Source organism: Brassica rapa, chromosome A01, assembly GCF_000309985.2.
Source record: "Brassica rapa cultivar Chiifu-401-42 chromosome A01, CAAS_Brap_v3.01, whole genome shotgun sequence".
Lineage (NCBI taxonomy): Eukaryota > Viridiplantae > Streptophyta > Magnoliopsida > Brassicales > Brassicaceae > Brassica > Brassica rapa.
In genome coordinates this window covers 29,339,662-29,364,750 of record NC_024795.2, presented here as the reverse complement: position 1 = coordinate 29,364,750, position 25,089 = coordinate 29,339,662, and the positions used below count along the sequence as shown (strand labels likewise).

Sequence of the window (25,089 nt, the reverse complement as noted above, 5' to 3'; positions counted from 1 at the left end):
TTGGTAGATAATTCCTTCCTTCTGAAAAATAATATATATACATATTACATATATATATGACAAGAAAATTGCACATTTGTGATTTACTGCGTCTTCCTTTTTCTTACCTCAGCGGTGTACAAGGTTTATAAAAACTACTATCCCAAGTTCCTGATATGTAGGGAAGAACATGAACGCATGTTACAACGTCATAAAGAACTGGTATGATTTGATTACATGTGTGTGTGTGTCTGCTTTTGAAAGACCAATGGAGAATTTACATCTTGTACTTTTATTTTATTTCTCACGCTTTCAGTGGGCGCAGTCGAAGTTGGATGAACTCTCAAGAAATGTTTGTTGCTGTGGACAACAACCAAAATAATAATAAATTAGAATAAGACCCGCGCCTTGCGCGGGATTAAGTTATTATTTTTATTATATTTTGGAGAATGAAACAATAGTTTGGCTTCATTTGGATTACGGGTGTTCAACCCGGATATCGGGTTGGTTTCAGTTCTGTTCGGTTTTTTTCGGTATTTGGTTAGTAAAATATAACTACTATTCTAAATCCATATTTACTTTGACTTTAGTCTTTCACATACTTTTGAAAGATTTCAACTGGACGACTAAATTGATCAGCCAATCTTGTTGCTTTAAATCATTAGTGTTTATACATATATATATATATTATTTAGTTTGAATATTTATTAAATAAAAATTCATATGCGTTATATTTTATGATCATTTGTAACTTATTATAACAAAAAAATAATCTATTGATCACAAAATTTTCAGAGTGGGAATATTCAAATTTCCAATAATATATAGACGTTTTGAAAAATTCAAATATAACATATAAGAAAAAATATAAATGTTTTTATTATATATTTAATGTGATTTTTTAATATCTTTCAATAATATAAAATTAAAAAAAAGAACTAAGATACCAAAATTGTTATCAAATATTTATTATTCATAATAATTAATTTTCATATATACGTTAATCATATAAGGTAATTTCGTAGCTTCTAATTAAGGAAAGTGCAAAAAAAATTTTGGTAGATTATTTATCAATTCGATAGTTAGTTTAATAAAAAATATAATGTAAGTCAAGATGGACCAACCTATTTTTCTAAGAATAGTATATTTTATATAGTCATTTATTAAATGAGAATTTATAATCATACAGTTCTATGATCATTCATATCATTTTATAACTGAATATTTAAATCATAGATAACAAAATTTTTAATGTGAAATCTTTAATAAGTTTATAATTTATAAATGTTTTTGAAAATTCATTGAAAGTTTTAATATTAAAATATTTATGTAATCTTATGGTGTATAGTATAATCTATATATATATAAATATATATGTTTTATTATTAAATGATATTTTTTACTCATATGGTTTTAAAATAATGTGTATCTTCTTATAATATTAAATAAAAGTTCATATTAATACAATTTTATGATCATTTGTAACTTATTATGACAAAAAATAATAATCTATTGATCACAAAATTTTCAGAGTGGGGATCTTCAAATTTTTAATAATTTATAGACGTTTTGAAAAATTCAAAATATAACATATAAGAAAAAATATAAATGTTTTTATTATATATTTAATGTGATTTTTAAATATATTTTAATAATATAAAATTAAAAAAAGAACTAAGATACAAAAATTGTTATCAAATATTTATTATTCATTATAATTAATTTTCACATATACGTTAATCATATTAGGTAATTTCGTAGCTTTTATTTAAGGAAAGTGCAAAACATTTTTTGGTACGTTATTTATCAATTCAATAGTTAGTTTAATAAAAAGTGTAATATAAGTTAAGATGGACCAACCTATTTTTCTAGGAATAGTATATTTTGTATAGTCATTTATTAAATAAGAATTTATAATCATACGGTTCTATGATCGTTCATATCGTTTTATAACAAAATATTTAAATCATCGATAACAAAATTTTCAATCTTTAATAAGTTTATAATTTATAAATGTTCTTGAAAATTCATTGAAAGTTTTAATATTAAAATATTTATGTAATCTTATGGTATATAGTGTTTAATATATATATATATATATATATATTTATTTTATTATTAAATGATATTTTTTACTCATATGGTTTTAAAATCATGTGTATCTTCTTATAATAAAAATGTTAAACCATTGATCATTAATTTTTAACATAATAATTTTAATAGTTTTAGTCATTTATTGTCGTTTTTAAAAATTCAAAATATAACATATACGAAAAAATCTAAATTTTATTTTTATAGCTAATTTGATTGTTTAATTTATTTTAATAATATAAAATTAAACAAAAAATGATGGAGGAGATATACATTGTTATCAAATCTTTATTATTAAACTCATTAATTGTCATATATATATTAGTCATTTATGGTAATTCTGTAGGTTTTATTTAAGGAAATAAAATATCATATCATATCATTATATCATATAGTTTGACCAACTTATGTATCTAACAACATATAAAAATCGAATGTGGACCTACTTATTTTTCAATTGAATGTAATTGACTACCTAATTGAGTGCTACCTATGCATTAGGGCCTCTTTTAATTAATACAAAATTGAGGTTACATCTTTTCAAATGTTCATCAATTAATATATAAGGGATTGATGCTTGCATTGTATTTCTTTTTTTTTGTCTGTAATTTGCATCTTCTGATTGTCTGTCTCTTCATCTCTTGAAGAGGGATTTCTAATGTTTTCTTCTTCATGTAAGTTGCTATGTGGTTTCTGTCCTAAACTAATTGATTCAGTTGTGTGTGGTGAAATTGTGGCCTTGGTCTTTTTCTTATCCTTGCTTTACTTTTATAAATCAACTAGATTCTTTTTCGGCACGTACATGCTTCAAATTTGTCAATTTACAAAATTTTCCACTATATTTACAATATTACTAATTGTTTATAAAACATTTTAAAACATAATAATTTTATAGTTCACTTGCAATAATTTATTTTATTTGTTTAAATTTTTTAGTGAAAGCACATTTTAAATCATGTGATACAAAATTATAAATTGAAAAATTTTACTGGTGAAAGATCATTTAAAAAAAAGTATTATATTATATTAAATTATATCACATATTAATACAAATCTATACATGTGTTTAGTTGTAATTACAAAATTAGTTAGATATTTTAAAAGTTTGTTTTAGTTAAAATGAAATATAAATTTGATTTAAAAATAAACACGACATTAACTAAGATTTAAAATTACTTAAATATTTAAAATGGTTATTTTAATAAAAAATGAAATATATATATTTTAGTGAAAAAATGAAAAAAAAAATGAAAATATTTTATTCAGATAGAATTTCAGAGTAAATATATGAATATCTACTTGATTTTTTTTTGTTTTAGAATAATTCAAATAATTTAAATATTTTATACAAAAAGTAATTTCAAATTATGAAAAGGCTTTGGCAGAAACTTGTGAACAGCGGAGGACCCTAAATTTCACGACCATGCCGCCGAATATGAGATCGATCTATGCTAAGGTGCGTCGAGAATCTGAATAATCCTATTAATTATCTGTTAGAGATTCTGATTTGTTCGATTGGGTCTCGACAGGTACATCAGACGTCGAAATCAGTGGGGTATCGCCGCAATTTCTCTTCACCCGCAGGTGACGGCAAAGGTAAAAAAAAAGTTGTGTGATTGATCTACCAAATTCGAGTCTGTGATTTTCTTTTGTTGATTTGTGATTGTAGAGCCAAAGAAAAGATCTGCAGTGAAATCTTTTGTAACTCAATCCCTAGTAGCTGCTACCCTAGGAGCTATTACGGGACTTTACGTTGGTACGTCGAGTGAGAGAGAGAGGACATAGATTTTTATTCCCTTAAACAAATTCTAATGCTTTCTTTTTTTTTTTTTTGTATCAAGAAAATTTTCTAACTCTACGTCGAAGAAGCGGGTGAATCATTCAAGAAATCCGAAAAGTTGTCTGGTGGTCTATGTAATAACTATGGTCTCTGTCTAAACCGAAAAACTGTTCTTTCAGGTTGTTTTCTCTTTTTTGCTCTGTCAGAATGCTAAAACTCATGTGTGTGATTTTATGTTTTCTTAATGCTACTAAAACCATATGTTGTTGGGCATGCTTTTATGTTTTCTTAATGCTACTTCTCGAGCTCCTCTTACCACATATATAACCATATGTTTTATGTTTATTAATTGCACATAGATGACACTCAAAACCCAAGGCTTGCCTCCTACGACTCTTTATTAGTATATGGTTTCTTTGTACGGTTTGTGTTATGTGTGATATTGGCAAGAATGTCACATTTTAGTTAGTTTGACCCTTATATCCGACAGAATTGTTTGTGCAACCGTAAATGTAGATTACCACGGAACTTGCCGGTTCACCTGCATCAAGATCTTTCCAATCAACACAAACACTGAGGTTAGGATCACTAAACACTTGTGTCACACTCGATGACAAGATCGTGTGTTTTTCCATCACCTGAGAACTGAGCCTTTGTTGCAAACGTTCTCTTACCCAAAACATGTTCTTTCTTGGCAATAAACACAGCACCAATAGATAAAAGACAGCGCAGCTGCAGCATTTAGTCTTTTTGAAAGCCTCTTTCTTCATATCACCAAGAAGAAGAACCATTTCTTTATCCACAACAACACCCACCTAAAGGTTCAGGGCTGGATCCGAATTTAGCAGACGAGAGATCCCAATAAACATCACACGCCTCTAGATTCTTGGAACCTTTTCGTTTGGTGAAGAAGAGCCAAGGCTTGATCTTGTTAAACTATATAATCTAATCTCTCCTTGATACATTTACATAAGTTAGTTATTTATGTTATTACACAAAGAGTTGTAACTCTTCATGTTGTGTCCTTTAGTATAAAGAGTTGTGTCTCTTATACTTGTATTGATTCGATCTCTATATAAAGATCAATCATCTGTTGTAAACATATCACCGAATCTCAATAATACAAAAGTATTTTCAGAAAAGTTTATAAGCCTGAAACGTCTACCTTATTCTTTCTCTCGAACTCGTGTGTAACACATTGTGATCGTTGTGTAACACAAGCGGTTGGTAAAAGATTAACATGGTATCAGAGCTTTACGTTTGAGAGGACAAAGAAAAAAGCACTAGTAAGAGAAACACTTGGCGTGGAGAAAAGGAGGCTAGAGGATTTTGTCATACGATTTCGGAATCATTGGAAACGATGAAGAATCAAGTAATCCCCATATTTGATGGAGAGAAGTACGACTTCTGGAGCATCAAGATGACAACCATTCTCAAGACCAGGAAGTTATGGTCTGTGGTTGAAGAAGGCGTAGCAGCCCCACCAGCACAAGTGGATGAAACCCCTGAAACAGCAAGGGCAAGATCGCTTAGAGAAGAAGCGATGATGAACGATACATTGGCTTTGCAAATCTTGCAAACTGCTGTATCGGATCATATATTCTCACGGATTGCAGCAGCATCAACATCCAAAGAGGCGTGGGATGCATTGAAGGAGGAGTATGAAGGCTCTCCTCAAGTTCGTTTGATTAAACTTCAAACATTGCGAAGGGAGTATGAGAATCTGAAGATGTATGAGAATGAAGACATTAAGGTCTTCACAGATAAGATAGTTGAATTGGCAAATCAATTAACTTATCATGGTGAACAGAAGTCAGATGTTCAACTCATACAGAAGATACTCATCTCTCTCCCAGCCAAGTTCGATAGCATAGTCAGTGTGTTGGAGCAAACAAGCGATTTGACTTCAACAAAGATGACAGAGTTGATCGGGATCTTGAAGGCTCATGAAGCAAGGCTGGCTGCAAGAGAAGAAAGCACCAGTGAAGGAGCATTCGATGCTCGTGTTAAACACAAAAATTCTGGTGTTACACAAGACAACTCAAAGCGCCAAGGAGGCAAGAAGTGGTGCGGTTTCTGCAAGAGAAACAACCACAATGAGAGCGAGTGTTGGAGGAAACAGAAGAAGGAAGATCCAAAGAAGGATCACAGAAGTAACAAGGAGTGTTACAATTGTGGCAAGTTAGGCCACTTTGCAAATCAGTGCTACTCAAAGAAGAAAGAGAAGGCACATGTGAGTCTCGAAGAAGATTCAAATGAAGATCACATGTTGTTCAGTGCGAGCGAAGCAGCAACAACAGTGATGGAAGATGTCTGGTTAGTAGACAGTGGAGCAACTAATCATATGACAAAGGAGGAGAGTTACTTCTCAAAGCTTGATAGGAGTATCAAGGTTCCAATAAAGATTGGAAATGGAAGCACAGTCATGACAGCCGGTAAAGGAGACATTACCGTCATGACCAAAGGTGGCAAGAAGACCATCAGAAATGTATTCTTGGTTCCGGGTTTGGCAAAAAATTTGTTGAGTGTTCCACAAATTGTTTCAAGCGGATACCGGGTGAGTTTCCAAGAGAAGAGATGCATCATAGATGATGCAAAAGGAAGGAGGATAATGGATATCCCAATGACTCACAAAAGCTATCGAATCAGGATGAGTTCGGCTCAGGTAGAAGAGGCCTTGAGCGCTAGTGAGCAAGGAAAGATGGAGACATGGCACAAAAGACTTGGTCATGTAGGCGACAAAAGGTTGCAACAAATGCAAGACAAAGACTTGGTAAAAGGATTACCAAAGTTTAAAGTCAAGAAGGAAGCATGTGAGGCGTGTAGACTTGGAAAGCAATCACGCAAAAGCTTCCCAATGGAATCTCAAACTAAGACAAGAGAGAAGCTTGAGATTGTACATACGGATGTATGTGGGCCGATGCAGCACCAGTCTGTTGATGGAAGCCGATACTTTTTGCTATTCTTGGATGATCATACTCACATGTGTTGGGTATACTTCATGAAGCAAAAGTCAGAGACATTCTCACTGTTCAAGAAGTTCAAAGCAATGGTGGAGAAGCAGTCGAATTGTACCATCAAGACACTGAGATCAGATGGAGGTGGTGAGTTCACTTCACGAGAATTCAACCGGTTCTGTGAAGAAGAAGGAATCAATAAGCAAGTCACCTTGCCTTATTCACCACAACAAAATGGTGCAGCAGAGCGCATGAATAGGACCTTGGTGGAGATGGCTAGATCGATGTTGGCAGAACAAGACTTACCGCTCAAGTTATGGGCAGAAGCGGTATACACTGCCTCATATCTTCAAAACCGTCTGCCATCAAAGGCAATAGAAGAAGATGTCACTCCTATAGAGAAGTGGTGTGGACACAAGCCAGATGTGTCACACATGAGAATGTTTGGTAGCATATGCTACATACATATCCCAAATCAAAAGAGGAGGAAGCTAGACGTCAAGGCAAAGCGTGGAGTCTTTGTTGGATATAGCAACCAATCCAAAGGCTATAGAGTTCTCATTTTGGAGAATGAGAAGATTGAAGTATCAAGAGATGTCGAGTTTGAAGAAGGAAAGAAGTGGGATTGGAAAAGGCAAGAAGAAGTGAGGAAGACATTGGAGTTGTCTATGGAAGACTCTCACTCGCCTGAGGATCAAACCGAAGGTGCATCCAGTCCTGAGGAACAAACCGAAGGTGCATCCAGTCCTGAGGAACAATTTGGAGGTACTTTCAGCCCTATTTCTTTTCAAAATGATGATCATGATACTAGTAGTGGAGATGAAGAAACTTCTGAGGCACCAAGGAAGTTCAAGTCCATGGTTGATATCATGGAAAGGGCACCGAGAGTAGAGCTTGATGAAGCGGCTCAAGCTATAGAAGCTTGTCTTCATGCAAATGAAGAACCATACACTTATGATGAAGCGTGTGGTACCAAGGAATGGAGAGAAGCAATGAATGAGGAGATAGCCATGATTGAGAAGAACAAGACGTGGGAACTAGTGGACAAGCCAAAGAAGAAGAATGTGATAAGTGTGAAGTGGATCTACAAGATCAAGACCGATGCAAACGGCAATCACATCAAGCACAAGGCGCGGCTAGTTGCAAGAGGGTTCTCTCAAGAGTATGGTGTTGACTACCTTGAGACGTTTGCTCCTGTCTCAAGACATGATACAATACGAGCCATACTTGCCTATGCGGCTCAGATGAAGTGGCAATTGTATCAGATGGATGTGAAGTCAGCCTTTCTCAATGGCGACCTCAAGGAAGAAGTGTATGTCACACAACCGCCTGGGTATGTGACACACGGGAAGGAACACAAGGTGTTAAGGCTACACAAAGCTTTATATGGTTTAAAGCAAGCCCCAAGGGCATGGTATGGAAGGATAGATTCATACTTTCTTCAAAACGGTTTTGAGAGGAGTATGAATGATGCGGCTTTATACATCAAGAAGCAAGGAGGAGATGTGTTGATCGTGAGTCTATATGTGGATGATATAATCATCACAGGAAGCAACATTCAGAGCATCAATACATTCAAGGAGAACATGAAGAAAGAATTCGAGATGGTGGATCTTGGATTGTTGAACTACTTTCTTGGAATGGAAGTAATTCAAGACGATGGAGGCATATTTCTTTCACAAGGAAAAGGAGTTGAGGATGACAAGGAGTATGGAGATCCGACTAAGTATAGAAGCATCATTGGAGGGCTTTTGTACTTGTGTGCATCAAGACCTGATGTGATGTATGCAAGCGCCTATCTCTCAAGATACATGTCATCACCTCGCATGAAGCACTACCAAGAAGCCAAGAGGGTGTTAAGATATGTCAAAGGAACATCAAACTTTGGAGTGTACTTCACAAGCGTGAAAGAACCAAGACTTCTAGGCTACACGGACAGCGATTGGGGTGGTTCTAAGGAAGACAAGAAAAGCACTTCAGGTTATGTGTTTACTCTTGGATCAGCCATGTTTTGTTGGCAGTCAAGCAAGCAACAAACAGTGGCGCAATCAACGGCTGAGGCAGAGTACATAGCCGTGTGTGCAGCAGCAAATCAAGCAGTGTGGTTACAAAGACTATTTGAAGACTTTGGTCAGAAGTTTGAAGGAGGCATTCCGATCTTATGTGACAACAAATCAGCAATAGCAATTGGGAAGAATCCGGTGCAACACAGAAGGACGAAGCACATAGAGATCAAGTACCATTTCGTGAGGGAAGCTGAGCAAAAGGGAATCATTGAACTGAAGTATTGCAAAGGGGATGATCAACTCGCAGACATTCTCACAAAGGCATTGGGTGGTTCAAGATTTGAAGATCTAAGGAAGCAGCTTGGAGTCAAGTCGAGATATGATTAAGGAGGAGTGTTAAACTATATAATCTAATCTCTCCTTGATACATTTACATAAGTTAGTTATTTATGTTATTACACAAAGAGTTGTAACTCTTCATGTTGTGTCCTTTAGTATAAAGAGTTGTGTCTCTTATACTTGTATTGATTCGATCTCTATATAAAGATCAATCATCTGTTGTAAACATATCACCGAATCTCAATAATACAAAAGTATTTTCAGAAAAGTTTATAAGCCTGAAACGTCTATCTTATTCTTTCTCTCGAACTCGTGTGTAACACATTGTGATCGTTGTGTAACACAAGCGGTTGGTAAAAGATTAACAGATCTCGACTTTACACAGACTTCATTACGAGTTTCTACTAGAAACCTTAATGTCAAATTTCAAGAAGAAAAAAACAAACATGTTACCAATCTAAATAAAAATTAAACAAATAAGATCATTTTTCACAATCTACTCCTCAAATAATATATGTTCCATCGTAAACTAGAAGCCGAGTCAAATCAAATGATTGATCGTGAAATTAATAAGGTGTGAAATATTATTATTAAGTGCCAATTTCGAGTCTCAATCGGTGGCAACGGTGACCATCCGGCAGAACACGACGACGGATCTTAAAGCTCAATCATGACCGTTGGATATTCTTTTTTGGATAAACCGTTTAATTTTTGCGAACCCGGTCCAATCGCGGTTAAACATAACCGGAAAAGATAAAATAATAGATTAGGGTTTCTTTCCTTTTCCGTCTCTCTCTCTCTCTCTCTCTCTCTCTCTTAGGCTCGGCTGCGCTATGACGACGACGACGACGATTCTTCCCACTTCCGAAGGAGATCCGTTTCTCTCCGTCGTCCGATTCACTTCTCAGCTCGCCGAGGTACCACCACCTCACTAACATCATAAACCATTTCGTTTCGTAGATCTGATTGAGTGGTAGACTAGAATAGCTTCAGCTGATTTTTGAACTCAATTAGGCTTCAGAGCCAGAAATCGCCAGGCTTTGCAAAGAAGCCGAGGAGTTCATAGTAGCACGAAAGTGGTTGGAGTTAGCTTCTTTACTAGTAGCTTCAGCTGAATTGGCATCTTCCAAGATTTCTCAGCAAGGTCTGTTTCTCTATACTCATTTTTGCGTGTGTGTGTTGTCGTCTCTCATCAGTTGTGTGTATCTTTGATTCAGATTTTGAGTGTACATACAGCATCATTTGCAGCATTGTCAAGAATGCCAATAGCCCTGAGGATGATGTCCTGGATATCGTGAAAGTTATTTCTGCTAAGCTTGTTCAGCAACCAAATGATAAAGCTTCACTTCGTTTGAAGATGTATGCTTTCTTTCCAGCTTATAAGTTCAAAAAGTGATTTGTTTATAAGTTACATACTTACTCATTCTTTTTTTTTGGTATTTGTATAGCCTCTTCAATCTATATAGCCTTCTGGACCACCCGTATGCTCGTTTTCAAGTCTACATGAAAGCTTTATCCCTAGCTGTTACTGGGATGGTTACCGAGTATGTAATTCCTTCTTTTAAGAAGATTGATAGTTTTTTGGAAGAGTGGAGTATTGACATTAAAGATCAGAGGGAACTCTTCCTTGCCATTGCTAATGTGCTGAGAGAAAACAAAAGGTACTGCACCATAATTATTACTTCATCATCAGTAATTCTCTACCTGGTTTCCTTCTTTCGTTTCCATCATGATTTTTGTCTTCTCTTATACACATCCAGCTTGGTGAAAGAATCCCTCAAGTTCTTGACAAAGTATCTAACGACTTTCTCCAAAGAGGATGCTCAGGCCTTAGGTGAAGCTAAGGAAGAGGCTGTGCGTGCAGTTATTGAATTTGTAAAAGCTCCCAACATCTTCCAGGTATCATAATTCGTAAAAACATAGTGTGATTGGGATGTCTAGGATCCTGTCTTTCATGTCTAAGATCCGTCATAATTACATCAATGTTTCTGTAACTGCAGTGTGATTTATTGGACTTGCCAGCCGTAGCACAACTAGAGAAGGATCCTAAATATGGACCAGTTCACCAGCTGCTGAAGATCTTTCTAACTCAGAGGCTTAATGCTTACAGGGAATTCCAAACTGCAAATTCAGAATGTCTGCAAAGCTATGGTAACCAAATTGTAAATCCGTTTACTGCTCTTTCTGTAAAGTGTAAACACGTCCCATCTCCGGAGAAAATCCTTAATTTCTATTTCTGGTGGTCCTTAGGACTTGTCGATGAAGATTGTGTAACAAAGATGAGATTGTTGTCACTAGTGCACTTAGCGTCTGATGAATTTGGCAAAATACCTTACACCTCAATTAAAGACACTCTACAGGTATACAAACTCAGAAACCCTGAAATAATGGTAATATATTTTTTAGTTTCTTACTGTTCTGTGTGTTTCAGTTAAAGGGAGAGGAGGTTGAACCATGGATCGTGAAGGCAATAACTGCGAAGCTGATTGATTGTAAAATGGATCAGATAAACCAAGCTGTCATTATCAGGCAAGTTGCATCAGTAGAAACTTTGTATTTATATGTCTATGGATGCTCATTCATTCATAATTTGATGGTATGATTCATATCTTTCAGCCGCTGTTCTGAGCGTAAATTCGGATCAGATGGCGTTTCTCCCCCTAGAAAGATGCCTCCGATCATATTGTTCTCTTTCTGGTTACTCTGTATCACAACCTGTCTCCCCGGAAGAATCACAGTATTAGCTGATTCGGACAAATCGGTGCTCCTTCGGTTTAAGGAAACGGTATCGGATCCTGGTTCGATTCTAGCTAGTTGGGTCAATGAGAGCGAAGAGTACTGCTCCTGGTTTGGCGTATCTTGCGACTCGACCTCCCGAGTCATGGCTCTTAACATCAGTGGCTCTGGAAGCGATAAGGGGAGCTCTAAAATTAGTCGAAACCGTTTCACTTGTGCTGATATTGGCAAGTTTCCTCTGTATGGGTTTGGTATTCGGAGGGTTTGCGCCGGAAAGCTTGGGACTTTGGTTGGGAATTTGCCTTCTGTCATTGTGGGTCTCACAGAACTTAGGGTTTTGTCTCTGCCCTTCAATTCGTTTAACGGAGAGATTCCTGTTGGAATCTGGGAAATGGAGAAGCTGGAAGTTCTTGATCTTGAAGGGAATTTGATGTCCGGGTCATTGCCTGTTCAGTTTACGGGGCTACGGAGTTTGCGGGTCATGAATCTAGGGTTTAACAGATTTTCAGGTGAAATCCCTAGTTCTCTGCAGAATCTTTCCAAGTTGGAGATTCTGAACTTAGGTGGTAACAAGCTTAATGGAACTGTTCCTGGTTTTGTCGGGAGATTCAGAGTGGTGCACTTGCTGTTAAACTGGCTTGAAGGCTCTCTGCCTAAAGATATTGGTGATAACTGTGGAAAGCTTGAGCATTTGGATCTGTCTGGTAATTTCTTATCTGGGAGAATTCCAGAGAGTTTGGGGAGTTGTCGTGGTTTGAAGTCATTGTTGTTGTATATGAATACGTTGGAAGAGACCATCCCTTCAGAATTTGGGAATCTTGGGAAGCTTGAGGTTTTGGATGTTTCGAAGAACACTCTTAGTGGTCCGTTACCTGCAGAGCTTGGGAATTGCTCTTCCTTGTCTGTTCTTGTGCTATCGAACCTGTACAATGTGTATGAAGACATTAGCAGCGTCAGAGGGGAGTCAGATCAACCTCCAGGCGCTGATTTAACCTCCATGACCGAAGATTTCAATTTCTATCAAGGAGGGATTCCGGAGGAAATCACTAGGCTTCCAAAGCTAAAGATACTTTGGGTGCCGAGAGCTACATTAGAAGGGAGGTTTCCACGAGATTGGGGTTCATGTCAAAGCTTGGAGATGGTTAATTTGGGTCAGAACTTCTTTAAGGGGGAGATTCCTGTAGGTCTTAGTAAATGCAAGAACCTTCGTCTTCTTGACTTGAGCTCGAATATGCTTACCGGAGAGCTTCTCAAAGAGATGTCGGTTCCCTGCATGAGTGTCTTTGACGTTGGCGGAAACAGCTTATCGGGTTTAATCCCGGAGTTTCTCAGCAATACCACAACCCATTGTCCTCCTGTTGTTTACTTTGACGGGTTTTCTATTGAATCTTATAACGCCGACCCTTCGTCTGTTTATCTCTCCTTCTTCACCGAGAAGGCTCAAGTTGGAGCTTCCCTGACTGCTGTTGGAGGTGACGGAGGTCCGGCTGTGTTTCATAACTTCGCAGACAACAACTTCACTGGAACTCTCAAGTCTGTACCAATTGCACAAGAGCGGTTGGGAAAGAACATCTCTTACATATTTTCTGGTGGAGGGAATCAGTTGTACGGGCAATTCCCTGGGAATCTGTTTGATAGCTGCGACAAACTCAAAGCTGTTTACGTCAACGTAAGCTTCAACAAGCTCTCAGGCCGGATTCCTGAAGGGCTCAGCAACATGTGTCCTTCTCTTAAGATTCTTGATGCTTCCTTGAATCAGATCTTTGGGACAATTCCATCGAGCCTTGGGGATCTATCTTCGCTTGTTGCACTTAATCTGAGCTGGAATCAGTTGCAAGGTCATCTACCGGGAAGCCTGGGGAAGAAGATGAATGCTTTGACGTTTCTTTCGTTTGCGAATAATAACCTGACGGGGCAAATCCCTGAGAGTTTTGGTCAGTTGCATTCCCTGCAAGTTCTTGATCTCTCCTCAAATTCTCTATCCGGCGGTATTCCTCATGATTTCGTCAACTTGAAGAATCTCACTGTGCTGCTTCTCAACAACAACAACCTCTCTGGACAAATCCCCACGGGTTTCTCTACTTTTGCGGTTTTCAATGTCTCCTCCAACAATATGTCAGGTCCTGTTCCTCCAACCAATGGATTGACCAAATGCAGCAGTGTGGTCGGAAACATGTATCTTCAGCCTTGCCGTGTGTTCTCTCTGACAACACCATCTTCGGATCCCAGAGGCCCCATGGCAGATTCTAGCACGCAGGATTACGCATCTTCCCCTGTCGAAAACGCTCCGTCTCAGAACTCAGGAAGAGACGGGTTCAACTCGCTAGAGATTGCTTCCATAGCATCTGCGTCAGCCATTGTCTCAGTTCTGATCGCTCTTGTGATTCTCTTCTTCTACACGAGGAAATGGCATCCGAAATCGAAGGTCATGGCTACTACAAAACGAGAAGTCACTATGTTCATGGACATGGGAGTTGCAATAACCTTCGACAACGTTGTTAGAGCCACGGGAAACTTCAATGCGAGCAATCTGATCGGTAACGGTGGGTTTGGAGCAACGTACAAAGCTGAGATCTCTCAAGAGGTTATCGTCGCTATCAAACGCCTCTCGATTGGACGGTTTCAAGGCGTCCAACAGTTCCATGCAGAGATAAAAACACTAGGTAGGCTTAGACACCCGAACCTGGTCACTCTCATTGGTTACCACGCGAGCGAAACCGAGATGTTCTTGGTTTACAACTATCTCCCGGGAGGCAACCTCGAGAAGTTCATCCAAGAGCGATCCACAAGAGCTGTAGATTGGAGAAATCTTCACAAGATCGCGCTTGACATAGCTAGAGCTCTCGCTTACCTCCACGACCAATGCGTCCCACGAGTTCTTCACCGTGATGTCAAACCAAGCAACATCCTCTTAGACAATGATCACAACGCATATTTATCGGACTTTGGATTAGCGAGGTTGCTCGGGACATCAGAGACGCACGCAACAACGGGCGTGGCTGGTACGTTCGGATATGTAGCGCCTGAGTACGCGATGACTTGTCGGGTTTCAGATAAAGCGGATGTTTACAGCTACGGAGTGGTGCTTCTGGAGCTGCTTTCAGACAAGAAAGCGCTTGATCCGTCGTTTGTTTCGTACGGTAATGGATTCAACATTGTGCAGTGGGGTTGTATGTTGTTGAAACAAGGACGGGCCAAGGAGTTTTTCACGGCAGGGTTATGGGATGCTGGTCCGCACGATGATCTCGTTGAGGTTCTGCATTTAGCGGTTATTTGTACTGTGGATTCTCTATCGACGAGGCCGACGATGAAGCAAGTTGTACGGCGGTTGAAGCAGCTTCAGCCGCCGTGTTAGCTCTTCCCCCAGTAATTTGTATTTGATTATTTTTTTTATTTGTACAGTTGTAAACATACTTGTGTAGTTAACATGTTGTGTAGTAGTTAGAAGAAGAGATGTAATATATTAACAAAAAGGTATAGAAAGTTTGATCTCTGAGTTGATGATGGCAGGAACTTGTGTTCTTTGATTGGGCTACAGAGCCAGAAATCCCCAGAGGCTATGTAGGGAGGATGAGAAGTTCATAGTAGCAAGAGTTGTTATATGTTCAATGCTTAATTTATAAATAATATACCTCTCATTTTTGGTCAATAAAATTTTCAGGTAACAAAGTTGAAGTTTATCGAAACAATAAGCACAATCAGTTTTGCAAAATCTCATAAGAGAATCAAAATTGAAAGAATTGCAACAATATTTAGTTTACTTCGGCAATGTAGATGATTCATTTGTACCATGAAAAAGAGCTTAGAATACATTAATAAAAATTTAGAATGTGATTCTAAATTTTAAAACAACACTAAAGATTATATGTTTCAATATATAAAACATTTACCAAAAACTCAATATTTTTGTAGAGGTTAACACATGTATTTTGAGAAATTTTCAAAAATATGACAATATTGTTTTAATGCAAAATTTCATCCTGCACTAACATATGATGATGTTCAAAGAGGTATGGAGCCTCTGTTGTCTCCTTTTATCAAGAAAATAGTGATTTTATAGTGGTTATTCCATCGATTTAAGGATTATTATGAAATTTAACTAAATTAATTGATAAAAAACTATAACGATTCACATATACCATAAAAGAGCTTTAAATACATTAATTCAAATGAAGAATGTGGTTATAAATTTTAAAACAACACTAAAAATATAGGCTTCAGTATATAAAACATTTACCAAAAACTCAATATTTTTCGTAGGGGTTAACACATAGATTCTGAGAAAATTTTAAAAAATACGACAATATTCTTTTAATGCATAGTTGCATCCTGCACTAATATATGATGATGTTCAAAGAGGTTTGGAACTTTTTTTTCTCCATTTCTTTAGAGAATAGCTATTTTATAATGGTTAGTCCATCGATTTATGGCGTATTATGAAGTTTTACTAAATTAATTGATAAAAAAATTATTGATTCCCATATACAATGAAAAAGAGTTTAAAATACATTAATACAAATATAGAATACGGTAGAAATTTTAAAACAACACTAAAGATTATAGGCTTCAGTATATAAAGTATTTACCAAAAATTCAATATATTTGTAGGGGTTAGCCCATAGATTTTGAGAAAATTTCAAAAAATATGACAATATTGTTTTAATGCCTAGTTTCATCCTGCACTAACATATGATGATGTTAAAAGAGGTTTGGAGCCTTTGTCGTCTCCGTTTATCAAGAAAATAATAATTTTATAGTGGTTATTGCATCGATTTAAAAAGTATTATGAAGTTTTACTAAATTAATTGATAAAAACAATTGAACGATGCTCATTTACCATGAAAAAGAGTTTAGCATACATTAATACAAATGTACAATATGGTAGAAATTTTAAAACAACACTAAAGATTATAGACTTCAGTATATAAAGTATTTACCTAAAACTCAATATATTTGTAGGGGTTAGCCCTTAGATTTTGAGAAAATTTCAAAAAATATGACAATATTGTTTTAATGCCTAGTTGCATCCTTCACTAACATATGATGATGTTCAAAGAGGTTTGGAGCCTTTGTCGTCTCCGTTTATCAAGAAAATAATAATTTTATAGTGGTTATTCCATCAATTTAGGGAGTATTATGAAGTTTTACAAATTAATTGATAAAAAAATTGAACGATGCTCATTTACCATGAAAAATAGTTTATCATACATTAATACAAATGTAGAATATGGTAGAAATTTTAAAACAACACTAAAGATTATAGGCTTCAGTATATAAATTATTTACCAAAAACTCAATATTTTTGTAGGGGTTAGCTCATAGATTTTGAGAAAATTTCAAAAAATATGACAATATTTTTTAATGCCTAGTATCATCCTGCACTAATATATGATGATGTTAAAAGAGGTTTGGAGCCTTTGTCATCTCCGTTTATCAAGAAAATAATAATTTTATAGTGGTTATTCCATCGATTTAGGGAGTATTATGATGTTTTAATAAATTAATTGATAAAAAAGTTATTGATTACCATATACAATGAAAAAGAGCTTAAAATACATTAATACAAATGTAGAATACGGTAGAAATTTTAAAACAACACTAAATATTATAGGCTTCAGTATATAAAGTATTTACCAAAAACTAAATATTTTTGTAGGGGTTAGCCCATAGATTTTGAGAAAATTTCAAAAAATATGACAATATTTTTTTAATGCCTAGTTGCATCCTGCACTAACATATGATGATGTTCAAAGAGGTTTGGAGCCTTTGTCGTCTCTGTTTATCAAGAAAATAATAATTTTATAGTGGTTATTCCATCGATTTAGGGAGTATTATGAAGTTTTACTAAATAAATTGATAAAAACAATTGAACGATGCTCATTTACCATGAAAAAGAGTTTATCATACATTAATACAAATATAGAACATGGTAGAAATTTTAAAACAACACTAAAGTTTATAGGCTTTAGTATATAAAATATTTACTAAAAACTCAATATTTTTGTAGGGGTTAGCACCTAGATTTTGAGAAAATTTCAAAAAATATGAAAATATTGTTTTAATGCCTATTTTCATCCTGCACTAACATATGATGATGTTCAAATAGGTTTGGAGCCTTTGTCGTCTTCGTTTATCAAGAAAATAATAATTTTATAGTGGTTATTCCATCGATTTAGGGAGTTTATGAAGTTTTACAAATTAATTAATAAAAAAAAATGAACGATGCTCATTTACCATGAAAAAGAGTTTAGCATACATTAATACAAATGTAGAATATGGTAAAAATTTTAAAACAACACTAAAGATTATAGGCTTCAGTATATAAATTATTTACCAAAAACTCAATATATTTGTAGGGGTTAGCCCATAGATTTTGAGAAAATTTCAAAAAATATGACAATATTGTTTTAATGCCTAGTTTCATCCTGAACTAACATATGATGATGTTCAAAGAGGTTTGGAGCCTTTGTCGTCTCAGTTTATCAAGAAAATAATTATTTTATAGTGGTTATTCCATCGATTTAGGGAATATTATGATGTTTTAATAAATTAATTGATAAAAAAGTTATTGATTCCCATATACCATGAAAAAGAGCTTAAAATACATTAATACAAGTGTAGAATGTGGTTAGTAATTTTAAAGCAACACTAAAGATTATAGGCTTCAATATATAAATTACTTACCAAAAACTCAATATATATTCGTAGGGGTTAGCACATAGATTTTGAGAAAATTTCAAAAAATACGACGATATTTTTTTAATGCATATTTGAATCCTGTACTAACATATGAAGCTGTTCAAAGAGGTTTGGACCCTTTGTCGTCTCCGTTTATCAAGAAAATAATAATTTTATAGTGGTTACTCTATCGATTTAGGGAGTATTATGAAGTTTTACTAAATTAATTGATAAAAAAAATTGAACGATGCTCATTTACCATGAAAAATATTTTAGCATACATTAATACAAATGTACAATATGGTAGAAATTTTAAAACAACACTAAAGATTATAGGCTTCAGTATATAAAGTATTTACCAAAAATTCAATATATTTGTAGGGGTTAGCCCATAGATTTTGAGAAAATTTCAAAAAATATTGCAATATTGTTTTAATGCCTAGTTGCATCCTTCACTAACATATGATGATGTTCAAAGAGGTTTGGAGCCTTTGCCGTCTCCGTTTATCAAGCAAATAATAATTTTATAGTGGTTATTCCATCGATTTAGGGAGTATTTTGAAGTTTTACTAAATTAATTGATAAAAAAAGTTGAACGATGCTCATTTACCATGAAAAAGATTTTAGCATACATTAATACAAATGTACAATATGGTAGAAATTTTAAAACAACACTAAAGATTATAGGCTTCAGTATTTAAAGTAGTTACCAAAAACTCAATATATTTGTAGGGGTTAGCCCATAGATTTTGAGAAAATTTCAAAAAATATGACAATATTGTTTTAATGCCTAGTTGCATCCTTCACTAACATATGATGATGTTCAAAGAGGTTTGGAGCCTTTGTCGTCTCCGTTTATCAAGAAAATCATAATTTTATAGTGGTTATTCCATCGATTTAGGGAGTATTATGAAGTTTTACTAAATTAATTGATAAAAACAATTAAACGATGCTCATTTACCATGAAAAAGAGTTTATCATACATTAATACAAATGTAGAACATGGTAGAAATTTTAAAACAACACTAAAGTTTATAGGCTTTAGTATATAAAATATAATCCAAAAACTCAATATTTTTGTAGGGGGTTAGCACATAGATTTTGAGAAAATTTCAAAAAATATGAAAATATTGTTTTAATGCCTATTTTCATCCTGCACTAACATATGATGATGTTCAAAGAGGTTTGGAGCCTTTGTCGTCTCCGTTTATCAAGAAAATAATAATTTTATAGTGGTTATTCCATCGATTTAGGGAGTTTATGAAGTTTTACAAATTAATTAATAAAAAAAATGAACGATGCTCATTTACCATGAAAAAAAGTTTAGTATACATTAATACAAATGTAGAATATGATAAAAATTTTAAAACAACACTAAAGATTATAGGCTTCAGTATATAAAGTATTTACCAAAAACTCAATATATTTGTAGGGGTTAGCCCATAGATTTTGAGAAAATTTCAAAAAATATGACAATATTGTTTTAATGCCTAGTTTAATCCTGCATTAACATATGATGATGTTCAAAGAGGTTTGGAGCCTTTGTCGTTTCAGTTTATCAAGAAAATAATTATTTTATAGTGGTTATTCCATCGATTTAGGGAATATTATGATATTTTAATAAATTAATTGATAAAAAAGTTATTGATTCCCATATACCATGAAAAAAAGCTTAAAATACATTAATACAAGTGTAGAATGTGGTTAGTAATTTTAAAGCAACACTAAAGATTATAGGCTTCAATATATAAATTACTTACCAAAAACTCAATATATATTCGTAGGGGGTTAGCACATAGATTTTGATAAAATTTTCAAAAAATACGACGATATTTTTTTAATGCATATTTGCATCCTGTACTAACATATGAAGATGTTCAAAGAGGTTTGGACCCTTTGTCGTCTCCGTTTATCAAGAAAATAATAATTTTATAGTGGTTACTCTATCGATTTAGGGAGTATTATGAAGTTTTACTAAATTAATTGATAAAAAAAATTGAACGATGCTCATTTACCATGAAAAAGATTTTAGCATACATTAATACAAATGTACAATATGGTAGAAATTTTAAAACAACACTAAAGATTATAGGCTTTAGTATATAAAGTATTTACCAAAAATTCAATATATTTGTAGGGGTTAGCCCATATATTTTGAGAAAATTTCAAAAAATATGACAATATTGTTTTAATGCCTAGTTGCATCCTTCACTAACATATGATGATGTTCAAAGAGGTTTGGAGCCTTTGTCGTCTCCGTTTATCAAGCAAATAATAATTTTATAGTGGTTATTCCATCGATTTAGGGAGTATTATGAAGTTTTACTAAATTAATTGATAAAAAAATTGAACGATGCTCATTTACCATGAAAAAGATTTTAGCATACATTAATACAAATGTACAATATGGTAGAAATTTTAAAACAACACTAAAGATTATAGGCTTCAGTATTTAAAGTAGTTACCAAAAACTCAATATATTTGTAGGGGTTAACTCATAGATTTTGAGAAAATTTCAAAAAATATGACAATATTGTTTTAATGCCTAGTTGCATCCTTCACTAACATATGATGATGTTCAAAGAGGTTTGGAGCCTTTGTCGTCTCTGTTTATCAAGAAAATCATAATTTTATAGTGGCTATTCCATCGATTTAGGGAATATTATGAAGTTTTACTAAATTAATTGATAAAAACAATTAAACGATGCTCATTTACCATGAAAAAGAGTTTATCATACATTAATACAAATGTAGAACATGGTAGAAATTTTAAAACAACACTAAAGTTTATAGGCTTTAGTATATAAAATATTTACCAAAAACTCAATATTTTTGTAGGGAGGTTAGCACATAGATTTTAAGAAAATTTAAAAAAATATGAAAATATTGTTTTAATGCCTATTTTCATCCTGCACTAACATATGATGATGTTCAAAGAGGTTTGGAGCCTTTGTCGTCTCCGTTTATCAAGAAAATAATAATTTTATAGTGGTTATTCCATCGATTTAGGGAGTTTAAGAAGTTTTACAAATTAATTAATAAAAAAAATGAACGATGCTCATTTACCATGAAAAAGAGTTTAGCATACATTAATACAAATGTAGAATATGGTAAAAATTTTAAAACAACACTAAAGATTATAGGCTTCAGTATATAAAGTATTTACCAAAAACTCAATATATTTGTAGGGGTTAGCCCATAGATTTTGAGAAAATTTCAAAAAATATGACAATATTGTTTTAATGCCTAGTTTCATCCTGCACTAACATATGATGATGTTCAAAGAGGTTTGGAACCTTTGTCGTCTCAGTTTATCAAGAAAATAATTATTTTATAGTGGTTATTCCATCGATTTAGGGAATATTATGATGTTTTAATAAATTAATTGATAAAAAAGTTATTGATTCCTATATACCATGAAAAAGAGCTTAAAATACATTAATACAAGTGAAGAATGTGGTTAGTAATTTTAAAGCAACACTAAAGATTATAGGCTTCAATATATAAATTACTTACCAAAAACTTAATATATATTCGTAGGGGGTGGTTAGCACATAGATTTTGAGAAAATTTCAAAAAATACGACGATATTTTTTTAATGCATATTTGCATCCTGTACTAACATATGAAGATGTTCAAAGAGGTTTGGACCCTTTGTCGTCTCCGTTTATCAAGAAAATAATAATTTTATAGTGGTTACTCTATCGGTTTAGGGAGTATTATGAAGTTTTACTAAATTAATTGATAAAAATAATTGAACGATGCTCATTTACCATGAAAAAGATTTTAGCATACATTAATACAAATGTACAATATGGTAGAATTTTAAAACAACACTAAAGATTATAGGCTTCAATATATAAAGTATTTACCAAAAACTCAATATATATTCGTAGGGGGTTATAGCACATAGATTTTGAGAAAATTTCAAAAAATACGACGATATTTTTTTAATGCATATTTGCATCCTGTACTAACATATGAAGATGTTCAAAGAGGTTTGGACCCTTTGTCGTCTCCGTTTATCAAGAAAATAATAATTTTATAGTGGTTACTCTATCGATTTAGGGAGTATTATGAAGTTTTACTAAATTAATTGATAAAAAAATTGAACGATGCTCATTTACCATGAAAAAGATTTTAGCATACATTAATACAAATGTACAATATGGTAGAAATTTTAAAACAACACTAAAGATTATAGGCTTCAGTATATAAAGTATTTACCAAAAATTCAATATATTTGTAGGGGGTTAGCCCATAGATTTTGAGAAAATTTCAAAAAATATGACAATATTGTTTTAATGCCTAGTTGCATCCTTCACTAACATATGATGATGTTCAAAGAGGTTTGGAGCCTTTGTCGTCTCCGTTTATCAAGCAAATAATAATTTTATAGTGGTTATTCCATCGATTTAGGGAGTATTATGAAGTTTTACAAATTAATTGATAAAAAAATTGAACGATGCTCATTTACCATGAAAAAGAGTTTATCATACATTAATACAAATGCAGAATATGGTAGAAATTTTAAAACAACACTAAAGATTATAGGCTTCAGTATATAAATTATTTACCAAAAACTCAATATTTTTGTAGGGGTTAGCTCATAGATTTTGAGAAAATTTCAAAAAATATGACAATATTTTTTTAATGCCTAGTTGCATCCTGCACTAACATATGATGATGTTCAAAGAGGTTTGGAGCCTTTGTCGTCTCTGCTTATCAAGAAAATAATAATTTTATAGTGGTTATTCCATCGATTTAGGGAGTATTATGAAGTTTTACTAAATAAATTGATAAAAACAATTGAACGATGCTCATTTACCATGAAAAAGAGTTTAGCATACATTAATAAAAATGTACAATATGGTAGAAATTTTAAAACAACACTAAAGATTATAGGCTTCAGTATATAAAGTATTTACCAAAAATTCAATATATTTGTAGGGGTAGCCCATAATTTGAGAAAATTTCAAAAATATGACAATATTGTTTTAATGCCTAGGTGCATCCTTCACTAACATATGATGATGTTCAAAGAGGTTTGGAGCCTTTGTCGTCTCCGTTTATCAAGCAAATAATAATTTTATAGTGTTATTCCATCGATTTATGGAGTATTATGAAGTTTTACTAAATTAATTGATAAAAATTGAACGATGCTCATTTACCATGAAAAAGAGTTATCATACATTAATACAAATGCAGAATATGGTAGAAATTTTTAAAACAACACTAAAGATTATGGCTTCAGTATATAAATTATTTACCAAAACTTAATATTTTTGTAGGGGGTAGCTCATAGATTTTGAGAAATTTCAAAAAATATGACAATTTTTTTTAATGCCTAGTTGCATCCTGCACTAACATATGATGATGTTCAAAGAGGTTTGGAGCCTTTGTCGTCTCTGTTATCAAGAAAATAATAATTTTATAGTGGTTATTCCATCGATTTAGGGAGTATTATGAAGTTTTACTAAATAAATTGATAAAAAATTGAACGATGCTCATTTACCATGAAAAAGAGGTTTAGCATACATTAATAAAATGTACAATATGGTAGAAATTTTAAAACAACACTAAAGATTATAGGCTTCAGTATATAAAGTATTTACCAAAATTCAATATTTTGTAGGGGTTAGCCCATATATTTTGAGAAAATTTCAAAAAAATATGACAATATTGTTTTAATGCCTAGGTGCATCCTTCACTAACATATGATGATGTTCAAAGAGGTTTGGAGCCTTTGTCGTCTCCGTTTATCAAGCAAATAATAATTTTATAGTGGTTATTCCATCGATTAGGGAGTATTATGAAGTTTTACTAAATTAATTGATAAAAAAAATTAAACGATGCTCATTTACCATGAAAAAGATTTTAGCATACATTAATACAAATGTACAATATGGTAGAAATTTTTAAAACAACACTAAAGATTATAGGCTTCAGTATTTAAAGTAGTTACCAAAACTCAATATATTTGTAGGGTTAGCCCATAGATTTGAGAAAAATTTCAAAAAATATGACAATATTGTTTTAAATGCCTAGTTGCATCCTTCACTAACATATGATGATGTTCAAAGAGGTTTGGAGCCTTTGTCATCTCCGTTTATCAAGAAAATCATAATTTTATAGTGGTTATTCCATCGATTTAGGGAGTACTATGAAGTTTTACTAAATTAATTGATAAAACAATTAAACGATGCTCATTTACCATGAAAAAGAGTTTATCATGCATTAATACAAATGTAGAACATGGTAGAAATTTTAAAACAACACTAAAGTTTATAGGCTTTAGTATATAAAAATATTTACCAAAAACTCAATATTTTTGTAGGGGTTAGCACATAGATTTTGAGAAAATTTCAAAAATATGAAAATATTGTTTTAATGCCTAGTTTCATCCTGCACTAACATATGATGATGTTCAAAGAGGTTTGGAGCCTTTGTCGTCTCCGTTTATCAAGAAAATAATAATTTTATAGTGGTTATTCCATCGATTTAGGGAGTTTATGAAGTTTTA

At 33.4% G+C, this 25,089-nt stretch overlaps 2 protein-coding genes and 1 long non-coding RNA gene across 4 annotated transcripts in view; 2 read left to right on the top strand and 1 right to left on the bottom strand.

Moving 5' to 3' along the window:
• LOC103842894 (protein SPIRAL1-like 3) overlaps window positions 1-25,089 on the top strand; it is a 209,522-nt gene that overhangs the window by 5,881 nt on the left and 178,552 nt on the right. The gene's annotated exons all lie outside the window — the stretch shown is intronic.
• Window positions 9,840-25,089, bottom strand: part of LOC117132114 — a 17,327-nt gene continuing 2,077 nt past the window's right edge. The window contains exon 2 of the long non-coding RNA XR_004455614.1: window positions 9,840-9,967. This is a non-coding gene — a long non-coding RNA (uncharacterized LOC117132114). The remainder of the gene's footprint in view (window positions 9,968-25,089) is intronic.
• On the top strand, window positions 9,933-16,085 carry LOC103842915 (LRR receptor-like serine/threonine-protein kinase RPK2). 2 transcript variants are annotated; one of them, XM_009119599.3, is made up of 9 exons: window positions 9,933-10,069; window positions 10,167-10,296; window positions 10,370-10,511; window positions 10,601-10,813; window positions 10,913-11,051; window positions 11,153-11,303; window positions 11,403-11,512; window positions 11,584-11,681; window positions 11,769-15,397. In XM_009119599.3, the coding sequence occupies exons 1-9, from the start codon at window positions 9,986-9,988 to the stop codon at window positions 15,241-15,243; spliced, it is 4,542 nt and encodes a 1,513-aa protein (XP_009117847.1). In that variant the 5' UTR covers window positions 9,933-9,985; the 3' UTR covers window positions 15,244-15,397. The 2 variants fall into 2 exon arrangements, with proteins under 2 accessions (XP_009117847.1, XP_009117855.1); XM_009119607.3 differs by lacking the exons at window positions 9,933-10,069; window positions 10,167-10,296; window positions 10,370-10,511; window positions 10,601-10,813; window positions 10,913-11,051 and having other exon boundaries at window positions 11,153-11,314; window positions 11,769-16,085.